This window comes from Pseudonaja textilis, chromosome 4 (genome assembly GCF_049901715.1).
Source record: "Pseudonaja textilis isolate UNSWEBS1 chromosome 4, rPseTex1.2, whole genome shotgun sequence".
Classification (NCBI taxonomy): Eukaryota; Metazoa; Chordata; class Lepidosauria; order Squamata; family Elapidae; genus Pseudonaja; species Pseudonaja textilis.
This window is the reverse complement of record NC_141993.1, coordinates 61902075-61915302: the sequence shown is the minus strand read 5'-3', so window position 1 is coordinate 61915302 and position 13228 is coordinate 61902075. Positions and strand designations below refer to the sequence as shown.

Here is a 13228-nt window from a genome sequence, read left to right as displayed (position 1 = left end):
TTTTACAGACCCCTCACATCCCGGACATAAACTGTTTCAACTCCTCCCCTCAAAACGACGCTATAGAGCACTGCACACCAAAACAACTAGACACAAGAACAGTTTTCCCCCCGAAAGCCATTACTCTGCTAAACAAATAATTCCCTCAACAATGTTCAACTATTTATAAAGTGTACACTACTATTACTGTTAATCTTCTCACCACTCCTTATCACCCATCCCCTCCCACTTGACTGTTTCCTAGTATGATTTGACTGTTGACTGCACCCTATGACTATCATTAAGTGTTATACGTTATGATTCTTAACGAATGTACCTTTTCTTTATGTATACTGAGAGTATTTACACCAAGACAAATTCCTTGTGTCTCCAATCACACTTGGCCAATAAAGTATTCTAATCTAATTCTAATCTAATGATTATCTGGATACACTCTGCAATGAAGCTTTAACTGAAAACATATTCATTTTAATTATTATCCTCTCTTTGTTCGTCCCTCTCCCAAGGAACACACACAGCTGTTTTCCATTTTAGTCAGAACATAAGTCCTACTAGTTCAATATTGACAGCATTCAGCAGCTACAAGTTTACCAGGATTCAGATAGCTTTATTTGGAAATACGCCAAAGATTTTTTGTTCAATCTGTGTTTTCCTTTTCTATTTCATCACCATAACAAAAAAAATCAATTGACTGAACAGTACATACTATTTTCTGTTTTTTCTCCAATAGCTTGAACAGATGACATAGTTTGAACAATAACACCTTTTGGAAAATCAGACCAGGATGTTGGCTTGCCATCCACAGTAATAATGTGACGTAGTAGAGGAATCTGAGAAACAATATACTATAGAGAAGAAACATATATAGTGCTTAGAATCTTCACAGCACATATATTTTTAAAATTCTGCTAAATTAAACTATAATCAGCTTAAAATCAAGTAACAGACATTAAAATATATATTTATTTCACATCTACTTCAGTGCATTCTACATACTGCTGATACCTTCTTTGATAGACATCTGTAAAACATTTGGCAGCATATTATCTGTTTTGATATATAGCAGATTATTCAAAGATACATGCTGGGTATCAAATTTTTGGCCCATGAAGCTAATATTAAAAAAAGATGTTAGCAGTCCTTTTATGGGAAAATTCTCAGATATGACATGATTTTTCCATGCTTTGTTCCACTGGGTACAAACAGATAATAACCCATTTTGTCGTTTTTAAAATTTACCAGCCTTTCCCTCCTTTCCATTTTAAGTTGCTTATACTATAGGAATGATTAATGGGCATAACATAGCATTTATAAGATAGCTGCTCAAAGTTGCCTGTACTCTTCCTTTGCATGTAAGTTATATATATTATGAACATCAGGTCTATGTGGCACTTATGACGCAAAGGCAAAAAGATGCTTTGGACTACATAAAGTTGTTTATGTATAACCTCTTTGCCACTCCTTAAAGTAGCTGAATCTTTTCCAGGGACCATACAGCTGCCTTCTATATTTGCAGCACAACCCTGGAAAAACAGAATTAGATTTCAGAGTTGCAGAAAGGCATTAAGAATGTCAGAGCACTTTCTGCCTTCAATTCAAAAATGCTGCGCAGCTCTAGTTAATACGAAGCGGCTATCAGGAATAATATATAGGTACAGTATGCTGTGTCATTCATGTAAGCTGCACTGTACCAGGCAGAAGAAATAACTTTGTTTAAAGAGATGAATATACTCATCTAGAAATGCAAAAGATTATGATCACATTGCAGTAGGCCCTTTTTTGCTCTATGATACATATTTTTTTAAAAACACAATAAACTGGATTCATATAAATTTTAAGCCATAAGATATAGTTTACAGGATGTTGTTGGGTTTCCATATCATGCTAAATTAAAACAAAATAACTACATTATTCTTTAGCATACATAAACACATCTAAATATCAGATTTATTTAAGCATTAGCTTAGGAACCACAGAAATTGTTAATCATCTTTTTCTGCATACAAGCCATCCATGTTTTTGTATTTGTGTGATTTTATAAGAAAACAAAATCTCTGGAAAGCAGAAAAGAAGGAAGATGTTATATTATTTTTTATTTAATTTTTATGGCTTCCCATTCCAAAAGACTGGATGTTTTTACACAAAATTTAAAAAATTCAAAATATTTAGTAGCAAAACATAACTTGGAGTACAAAGCAATATAACAACAAAAAACACAAAACAATGGGGACTCCACAAACACTCTGACCCCACACCTAATTAAACCAGATGTAACATTTTTTTCTCCACAATATTAAAGAGATAAAAGAAGTTTATATACTTGAAGGCTATATTTACCTTCAATTTTGTTTCCATCAATTCCTTGCTTGTAATAAGGGTTGTCACTTCAGTTTCATTTAATCCATGCACTATTGCAGGACCTCCCAGAGTAGCATAAAGTGTGACAACTAGTGAAAACGGAGAAACAAACAATACATTTCCTATTGCAAATATTCAGAATATATCAAACATGTATGGCACAGTGTGAAAATGAACTCAGTGTAACAGTGATTTAAATTCAATATTTTCAACTACAAAAATGTTAGAAATTCAGGAGTTGAGTCCAAAATTTCCATTGCTAAGGAAGACAGTTAAGTGAGTTCTGCCCCATATTATGATCTTTCTTGCCACAGTTGCTAAATGAATCACTGCAGCTACACTTAGTAACAAAGCTGTTAAGCAATTCCGGTTTCCCCATTAACTTTGCTTGTCAGAAGATTGCAAAAAGTGATCCCATAACCCCAGGACACTGCAACTGTCATAAATATATGCTAGTTGCCAAGAGTCCAAATTTTGATTATGTGACCATGCAGATGCTGCAATGCTTGCACGTGGTCACAAGTCAGTTTTTCAGTGATGCTATAACTTGGAATGGTCATTAAACAAATGATTAAGTTGAGGACTACCTGTAATTTGGTTTCACAAGCTAATCGTTTTCTCACTGTAATTGTCTTTCTTTAAATACTGTAATCAGAGTATCTACACTTAATCCTCAGATTATAATGGTAATTGGAATCCAAATTTCTGTCACTAAGCAATGTGATGATAAAGTGTGATGTCACATGACTGCATTGGGTGGTTTTGGTAATCCCAGAAGTCCCTACTGTCATTGTTCAGTGAAAGTGAGGAGTTGTTAAATGAGGACCTCCTTGAGACTTCCTGTTTCCAACAAGCAAAGTCAATGAGGAAGTAGGTAGGAAGCCACCAAAAGGCCATCCCAGACTGAAGTGGATGCTGCTGGGGGAGGGAGGGAGGGAGGGCATGCAAACAGCTGCTGCAGCCCAGCACATAGCCCCAGCAAGCACAGCCCACCAATGCAGCATAAACAGCTAACCCAGCACTAATGCAAACACTATATTCTGGAATGAAGGCAAATACATGTGTCTCAGGATAATGTTGCAGTATCCAATCTGGGTCAGTCACTGAGAGCAGAGGTTTACATTCTGGAAAAGAGAAGTTCCCTGATGATGGGCTCTAAGATGAGTCCAAAAGCTCGGAAGACTAAACCTCTGGTCCTGGTGATCGACCTAGATTGGATCCTACTTACATTCTGGAGCTCTAGAGATAATGTTGGGTAGAGGAAGGAGAGCAGGCCACTCTCTTTGGCCTCCCTCCCAAATTGGCATTTGCTTCCAGAACAGAGCCATGTGGCTTTCACTGGTAGGAAGGCCATTCAATGCAGTGGCTGCTTCCACAAAGTGAACTATTGTACCCTATGACTATTAAGTGTTATGATTCTTGACTCTTGACAAATGTATCTTTTCTTGAGAGTATTTGCACCAAGACAAATTCCTTGCGTGTCCAATCATACTTGGCCAATAAATAATTCTTTCTATCTATCTGTCTGCCTGCCTGCCTGGCCTGCCACCTATGATGGTGGCAGGAAGTGGATTATTTATTGATCTTTCTTATTCCTCTATCAACTGCTTTGCCAATAGCACTACTAATGCAGGTCACCTCCAGACAATCATTCATTCATTCTCCAAGAACACAGGTATACAGAATGTTAGAAGAAAAGTAGTTTTTAAAAGTCTCTTGTTCTAGGGTAATGATAAAACTATTTGCTTTGGGAACAAGGAGCTGGGGCAAAAGATATAATCTGTACAGAATACAATTCCAAATTATTGCAAAGCAAATTCACATTTCTTTAATTTGGTAGGAGAAAGTACAAAAACGTTAGTTTCCATGTGCTGCTTGTGCTTATTCCTGTGACCCCTATTATGAAACATAACTTTCCTCAGCAAACTATAGCCAAAAAAAAAAAAAACCCAATCTCTTAAGTAACTGTATAAACACTGAAAAATGGTGGTGAATGAACCAAAAACAATCAGCGGATAACAAAATCTAGTCCATGGCCCAATGAAGTTATGGAACAAGAGGCAAGATAAGCTATACCAGTTGCACTCCAAATTTTTGAAGAGTCTGGTGTACTGAGTTGCTACTTAACACTGTGCATTTTTAATGCACATGTGTCACAAATAAAAGTAACAAGGAACTCTACCTGTAAAAGCCATTATGCTAATATTTGTTGCTTTCTAGCAGTGATTCAAGTTCAAAAAAAAAAAAAAACTCATGGAAAAACTATGCATAGCATCAGAAGAGAGGTTCCCAGTTGTGAAAGCAAAATTTATTATGCTCAATATTACTCTAAAGAAATATATAGTTAGGTTGGCCGTCAACAACTGAATGATTATCAATCTTGAAATTATAAGAGTAAATAAATGTAATCTTCAACTTTCTAGCACAATAGGGACCAAAAAATCATTGTTATAACAGTGCATCATTAAGTGGGACATCACATGACTATACCCAATTTTAAAATCTTTTTTACCATGGTCATAAAGAAACCCACCTATGATCATTAAGCAAGATATTACATGACTGCTAAGTCAATGTGGAAGCCGATAGGAGGGAGTTGCAACCTTCTGTCGGCATCCCCATTGACTTTACTTGTCGGAAGTCAGCTTGGAATGTTACAAATAGCAATCATGACGCTGCAGCTGCATAAGTGCAAACCAGCTGCCGTGTGCTCAGATGACTAGTACATGACCATGGGAACGCTGCAATAATTGTAAGTATGGGAGAGCCAGCTGTCAGACACTTTTTTCAGTACTGTCTTAACTTTGAATGGTCATTAAATATGGTCATAAGTGCAATACAACTGTACATGTTTTTAAAGGATATGAATGGAGAGTGTGGATGCTATATTTCCATTTACTGTAAGGTTTAACAATTTTCCTATCTTCAAATAAAACAAATATTTTTGTATACTAACACAATTCTTAAACAAAATTTAGTATCAGGATCCAAACAGGGTTGAGACCAGAGGTTTTTCAGTGTACATAATGTGTCCATATTTCTCTCAAAATATCAAGGTAAGTTTAAAAATACGATATTATTTTTGTGCTATTTTATGCTAAAAATAAGTTAGGATTTTAAAAATTAGCAACTAACAAACAATGTAATAGCAAGTATATTTATTGTGCAAACTTAAATAAATTTTAATTCATTGTATTTCACTGGTCAACTCTGACTTTAAAAAAGATGTCTACGTGAAAAGTGTACGGCATTGCTTCCATCTGCCAGCAAGTAAGTCAGCCAAGTTCATTAATTTGGGATAACCAAATGCTGCATCATGCTGTGAGCTGAAGCACGTCTCAGGAACTTCAAATGTCCAGTTAAATACTCTCTCTCGTTATCCTATTCGAATGATAATTGCAAACATTTCTATACCAGATGTTTCACTGTTTGTTACATTATCACACTGTAAATAGAATTTAATAAAGACAAAGAAACTTGCCAAATTTCCCTTTTAAGAAATATATATTATTAGTGAAATACTTTTATTTCTTTCAGCTGTCATTTTCTTATTACTGTAACTCTCTTGAGGATTTTCTTTATAGCGGATACTGATACAATACAGTAACTTCCAATGTAATTCACTGTAGGGTCTGCAATGTCCCTGAACAAATATATTATACTTGGCTAGTTCAAACATAATATTAATTTCCAAATAAATGGAATAATTATATGTTTCAATTCCTAACTTGTAATGGAATGTGTGGATGGCCTTGGATCAAAGAGATGCTGCCTAGGAAACAATTTAACAATCAGAGAAAGAAACTTAGGAAGGACCTAACTGACAGATCAAGCAGTTATAGGTGGAGGTGGCAAGTTCATACTTTTAGACTTACAAGATTCTGTTAATGTAGCCTTACAATAAAGTGGAATTAGTTCATCTAGTTGTATTTCTTGTCTGGTTTACCTTGTATTCACTTATAAGAAAAGGAATATGGGAGCACATATCGGATTTTATACTCTATCAGCCCACGGTTATTCATTCTGTATGGAACAGGTCAGAGTAAACAAGTCTTTTTATCTTCTGTTTGAGATTACAAGTTTACTATTATTTTCTGTCCATACTTCACAACTGACCTATTTAAATGGAGTTCTACCACAAAAATATTACTGTGGATGAGGGTGTTATTCTGTACTAAGCCACATTACAATCAAACTACCTTATTCCTCTTTAATTCAACATGTAAAAAGTCCAATTTTTTTTTTACTATTCAAACACTTGCAGATTAAACCAGTTTACCTAATTAAACCACTGCTGGAACTACAAGCTTCTAAATTATAAGAACCTTCATAAATGAATTAAAAATACCATATCCAGAGCTGATAATTTGCTACAGGCAAATTATAAGTGTGTGTCTTTGACTCAGTCTTGACTCCAGGTAACTAACAGACAAATCTACACAATTGTCTTGGCAATTCTCTCTAAATTCTGAGAGAAAAACTAGCCCAAAATCACTCAGCCGGCTCCCGGGCTTTAGGAAGACCTCCCAACATGTAGTTCGGTATCTTTCACCATTATACGAAATTATTCTCACAGTGAAATTATTATATTGAATCCTTATTCCAAAGTCATCGGGATTTAGTAAATATTATTACCACAGAAATGGGCAGAAGAGACCAGTCTTAAACCATGTAGGACCCTGAAAAAAGAGAATGGCATTCCCGAAAGTATGTATGGGAGTAAGGGGGAAGCTATATCTGTTTCTTCATAAAGATTACCAATTTTGAACTCAAAGACTCCTTTAAAGGCTTACTCTACTTTCCAGAATTCCTGATGCCATATAAGGCAGAACTGCTCCAAGCTTGTCTATCTGTTAATTAGGTAATTGAAATGGAACTGGGACATTTCAATGATTATCATTCAACCAACCTCATTTCCCCCTCATTATTATGTTCTTTCTGCTTTCTTTATATTGTACCAGATTCTGGAAAAACACTAGATTAAAAAACAAAAAGCTCTTCATTTTTCTTTTTTGCTAAAAAAAAAAATCAGAATTCAGAAAAGAAATTGCAAAAAGGCTATCTAGATTTCCTGTATTTTCCTAAAAGCTTATCTTCCTAAATAATAATGATATGACTACTTGCCAGCAATGTTACAGATGATAGACCAATGCTTTTATGGTATTCTAGGTAGGTTAGAACTATAGTTCCCAGAATTGCCAGGTGGGTATTTCTCCAAATTGTAGATTCTATTTGAATGCCTGGATAATTAAATTAAACAAGCATACACACAGAGGTATAGAAGAAAAACACCAAAGACTAATACTGTACACATACTTACGTTGGAAATTGTTCATGAAGCAAGCTTGTGCTACAATCATCCATTCTGCTCTGGTTTCACAGAAGATGGCAATGTTGGTCTTTGGTTGTTGGCCCAGCATTATTAACCCATCACCAAATGCTTTAGCTTTTTTAAAAACATCATCATATGATAACCAGTTATATTCTCCAAGTACAACCTGACAAAAATTATAAACATTTTAAATGTAGAAACTACACACACAAAGACACATAAAAATATGATCTGCAATTATATATCCTGTACCCTATGCTCTTCTTCTTGCCTTTCAGTCATCCCCGTTTTTTTTCTTCTTTATCAAAATTTAAATCCAGGGAGTAAAAATTTTCCTCTGTTGAAAATGCACCAGAAAACAACTTACATAATTAAAACTGTTCATATAATCTATCTATGTATCTATGTATCTATGAATGTATCTATCTATCTATGAACGAGATTATAAGGAGATATCCTTATTTACCTTTTTAGTAAGATTTTTTTTGCCTTCCAATTATGAAATATGAAAATGACATATATTATCTATATGGTTTGCTTAAGAACAGCAAATATTTAATAACAATGCCATAGACCATTGCTAAAAGTGTAGCACGTTCTTCACTGACACAATCCATGGTACTATAGCTATATGATGCATAAATTCTATTTGACTTACATAATACAACTTGTATACATTTTAAACCTATCACGTAGCCAGTCATAGTTCTCTGTGCTGTTTTTTCAGAAGATATATTATACCTAACTGCAGTAGATAAGAGATACAGAAAATCTCTACTTTTGCTATCTGTTCAGATTCTTCTAATCTAGAAACTGTATGACCCTCTCTCCATTTCAATGTGGCCGTTTGAAAGAAATAAAAAAGCATGCATTATTAATAAAAGTAATTTAGATATAAAATTAAAAGGATTGTTCAATATTGAAGATTTAAACAGGTTATTTCAAATGTAAAAACTTATTACAAATTTTTAAACCACTTCTCATTTTGGCATCATCTATTTTTCCAGAAAAAGAAACTAAGGCTATTGGAGCTATTGCATATGATAATTGCATTGCTGCTTTATATCCAGGCAGGGCCCTTATTATCTACCTTTTAAATTTATTCTTCCTTTTTTAGTATCAGGACACCAACTGAGAGAGAGGCAGCTAAGCATAACAGAGCCAATCAGCTTTTAAATGCAGTTTTTTGTATGTTGGTCTGATACATGCAAGTACATATATAAAACAGTACATACAAGTACATGCAAGTACATATATAAAACAGCAATCCATATACTCTTAAGCTCTTAAAAAGGATAAAGAGATAAACTGTGCCCTCTAGTGTGTGTTACTTGCTATATCATTTAGATTAATAATATTTGCATTAAGTATCATTTAAGTAGTATTATTCATTTACAAACAATAAACTTATTTGCAGTAAGATTTACGGTCAGATCAATGTACTGGCACAAAGTCCAATTTTATCCAGATAGCTTTGTTTTTAATCCAGATCAGAAACACATTGTTTTAAAATTCCTTAACACAATTTTAACACTATTGAATCATAAATTGGACATAATATATAAACATACAGTATGTTTATATGGTGCAGTCTTCCTAATGAGGCACATCTGAAGCCTACTTTATTATCCTCCTTATAGCAGAAAAATATGTTTTTATTCCTTCATAGACTTTCTCATGTATTGTTAACTTCTTAATTTTTCATCTATTCTCACATATTAATTTTAATTTTAAAATTTATTTTAAATTTATTTATGTTAAAACATGTTAAACATAAAGCAAGCAAAATTAGTTATCAAACTTATGTTTTATAGTTAGTTACAAGTGGTGTTATAACCAATTTATTTTATAACTTACTTGTAACTAACTATAAAACATAAATTGTATAACTAACTTGTGCTTGCTCGGTAGGCTTTTTAATACCGTAGGCATGAAACCTGGCTTGGTGACTTTGCACCAGTCATTCTGTCTCAGCCCAGCCCACCTCATGGGGGTGGTTTTGTAGGGAAAATAACAGGAAAGAGTATTAAGCATGCTTTCCACCTTGTTTTGTAAAAAATAAAGGCAGTATAATAAATAATTATACAAAACAAATAAAATGTGCCCTTGTTTATATGGCTGACTTAAGACACTTCCATTCAAAGGGAGACTCATCCTATTTCCATAGCTTATGAAATCTTTCTTGCTAAGATTATATCTCAGTTTATTTATGGTGTCCACATTTGCACATTTTAATACTTTAGAAGCTGCTGCCCGATCCAAGTTTATAAGAGTTATCATTAGCTTCAAATTGCATCAAAAAGATACCTCACAATTAAGCATAGGTCCTGGTTTTACGGGGGCCAGAGCCTCTTTCATTAAATTCTGTTTACTCTTTTTTTCCTTATGGGTCTGGCTCCACTAGTTTTCAGACTCCATATTAAATCAGACTGGTTAATTAGAGCTAATAGCAAACTCCAATCTTTAAGTTTCTCTTTTGAAAGACTCTATTCATTTGAGTTTGAAAATGTCAAGAGTCATCTTGGGCAGCCTATCTGTCATAGAGCTCTCCAAGCCAGTCTAGGCCTAATCCTAGGTTGATGGATTGTTCTCAAATATGCATGGTCCACATTCTAGTTCCCTCTCAGTTTAAAACTAAAATTTCATTGGCATGAATACACTGTTCCCCGCAGTTCCGCAGGGGCATTATAAAAACATATTCAGCAGCAATCACCTGTGAGGGGATAGCTCTGTGGACTAAGACACATGCACCTGTGCTATTCTCTGTACAGAGCATCTTAGAAGAAATTCGTCTATCCCATTTTTAATCTTGAGAGTCCACACAAAAGGTAACAACATATCAAATCCAAATCACACCAAGAATTCTTCAAGAATACAAAAGTGAAATTGTTGATTTGTTAGCAAAATATATATTTCTTTCTCAAATTGGTCTTAGTGCCAACAAACTGGAGGTAAGAAATGTGACATGTTTTTAAAAAGGAATTCACTGGAAATTCAGGGAGTTGCACATTTCTCAACTTAAAATCTGTTTCAGAAATTGGTAGAAAGTTAAACAAAGGAAAAAGAATAACTAAACACAGAGAAATTAACTCTCTTGAAGGAAAATCAGTGTTGATTTGCCAAAGGTGAATCCTGCCTCACTAACCTTCTATAGTTGTTTTAGAGTTTCAACAGGCCCATAGATGTAGTTGAAGTGCAAGATAATGAGCTCCCAGGTCTAGAGAATAAAACTACAAATATTTCCCTCTTCCCCATAAAAAATAAACACTATGTACCTTTTTAAACACTTTTCCAGATGGCTGGATTTCATCTTCTTCTTGTAATATTTCCCTTGTCCCCAGGAGATTCTTGTCCTTAAATTTACTTCGAGCGTGTCTGAAAGCTTTATCAAGGGTGTCGCATTCAGGATAAAATACAGATGCTAAGCAATGCAAACTATTAACAGATCTATATGCACTTCCAGGTGTGCTCTTCACTGGTTTTGCTTTAATTTGATTTGATTTGGTTATGATATATTTTGATCCAGAAAATAAATACCATGGAAGAAAAGTTAAAAATGTGTATACCAAAACTGCGAAGTTTATAATATGAAGAAGAAGAGGATTAATATCATGCTTTAACTTCATTGTATCCATCTTTGAAGACTGTAAGTTATTCAGAAGAACCTGACAAGTCCTATGTATCACATAAAAACCAATAAAGACCTGCAATAGGAACAAAGTATAGTGTCACATAATAATAACCCTAAGGATTTAATAAAACAAATATATTTTTATGAAGTGCAATTAAAAGGAGGATAAGGGAAAGCTGTTGTATTTTATTCCATATTTACTTTGTATCACATAAAAACCAATAAAGACCTGCAATAGGAACAAAGTATAGTGTCCCATAATAATAGCCCTAAGGATTTAATAAAACAAATATATTTTTATGAAGTGCAATTAAAAGGAGGATAAGGGAATGCTGTTGTATTTTATTCCATATTTACTTACTTAAGTCAACATGTCTGATACTCAATATCTCAAGAGTTATTAGGTATGATAATTGAAGATATTTACTAAGCTTCAGGAGTTTGGTACTAGTTGTAAACTAGTTTACAATTCATGAATGAATTGGATAATTGGGATTATGCAGTATCTTTACCTGCTTCCATCATATTTATATTCCTTCCCACTTGTTACTAGAAGCCATTAACTAATGAACTATGATGAGCACATAGACTCCAAATAAGACCAATTTTGTTTGGAAGGAAATACGAAATGATCTTATATTATGATCTAGTTTATTATTTTTGAAATCAACCTGTATTGCTATTATTTTTACAGTCATCTAATGAAGATAACAATACGTAGACTTTATGCATTGTATAGATAGAGTGTATAGTTTTTCTTCATCAATTAAATTTATATAGATTTTCTTAATGTAAATAATGAAAAAAGTTTCTAATCCTCAGATACAAAGCAACTGTATTTTCCATTGAATGGATTTTTTTTCTTACCACCCTTGGCATTTTCTTAAGTTTCTTATTTTTTCTCCATTAATGTTACGAGAAACTCAAGAACTTTATTTCAGATTCGGCAGATTGGAATACAAAAAGTATTTCAGTGGCTTAATTCATATATTGTTCAATCAATCATCACTGTTTTATTGAATGAGTCAAAGGCTGGGCTCAAGCAAAATAGTAAGACAAAACAAATAAACCAGACAGTGTCCTAACATATTATATGTGTGAAATCACTTAATGTTATTCATCCAACAGTTAGCAAACCTTAGTTTAGCACAATGTACAAATTAAATTGTTAAGTTCACCTGAATCCTGAACAAATTACTGCCCCAGTCTATTCTGATTAAATTGTTCATGTTCTTATTACACCTAATTATCAGTCTATAATATAAGCTACACAAAATTCCACGGCTTCTTTTTTAAAAAGTCAAAATAAATGCTCAAATTTGTAACAGATTCAGTATATTTTCAAACATGACAGTGATCTTTAATTTAGAGAAATTACTATGCTACATCATTATAAATGTCTAGAATGTATGTTGTAATGCAATTATAACTGTCTTAAAGTGTGTTAGGATGTTTTATGTACACATACACAAACATTTTTAGATGGCGACCATAAAATTAAGGACAGTTAAAAAATATATGAATAAAATAAATATGCCTTCTCAGGACCATAGATCCACAAACAATTTCTTGTCTTAAGCCAGGAAAACTTTTCATTTTTGAGAAATTATATTAATCACAAAAAACACCACACCTTACTTATTCACCATGCTTATTAAGCCATATTGTTATATCATGTATCCTTTAAACCTTGGTTAATTTCATTAGAACTTGCATTAATGTTTACTGTGATATCTGCAAGAGAGTGAAAAAATAGTGCATTAGTAATTGACAATGAATATATAGAAATACATTCAACTGATGAAAAGTGAATGCTCGCTCTTCATAAATAACTGATAACATAAAAGTAGGTTAAGAAATAGTCTTAAGACCATTGTAAAAATTGTAGTTATTTGGGAATGGGTTTT

At 33.5% G+C, this 13228-nt stretch overlaps 1 protein-coding gene across 2 annotated transcripts in view; it reads right to left on the bottom strand.

Annotated features, from left to right (window-relative positions):
* Positions 1–13228, bottom strand: part of ACSL3 (acyl-CoA synthetase long chain family member 3) — a 48821-nt gene that overhangs the window by 20822 nt on the left and 14771 nt on the right. For both annotated transcript variants that reach the window (XM_087933206.1, XM_026701512.2), the window contains 5 exons: positions 12955–13055; positions 10966–11394; positions 7679–7856; positions 2338–2447; positions 707–845 (listed from right to left, as the gene is read on the bottom strand). In XM_087933206.1, the coding sequence (XP_087789332.1) occupies positions 707–845; positions 2338–2447; positions 7679–7856; positions 10966–11325 (787 nt within the window). In that variant the 5' untranslated portion in view covers positions 11326–11394; positions 12955–13055. The remainder of the gene's footprint in view (positions 1–706; positions 846–2337; positions 2448–7678; positions 7857–10965; positions 11395–12954; positions 13056–13228) is intronic.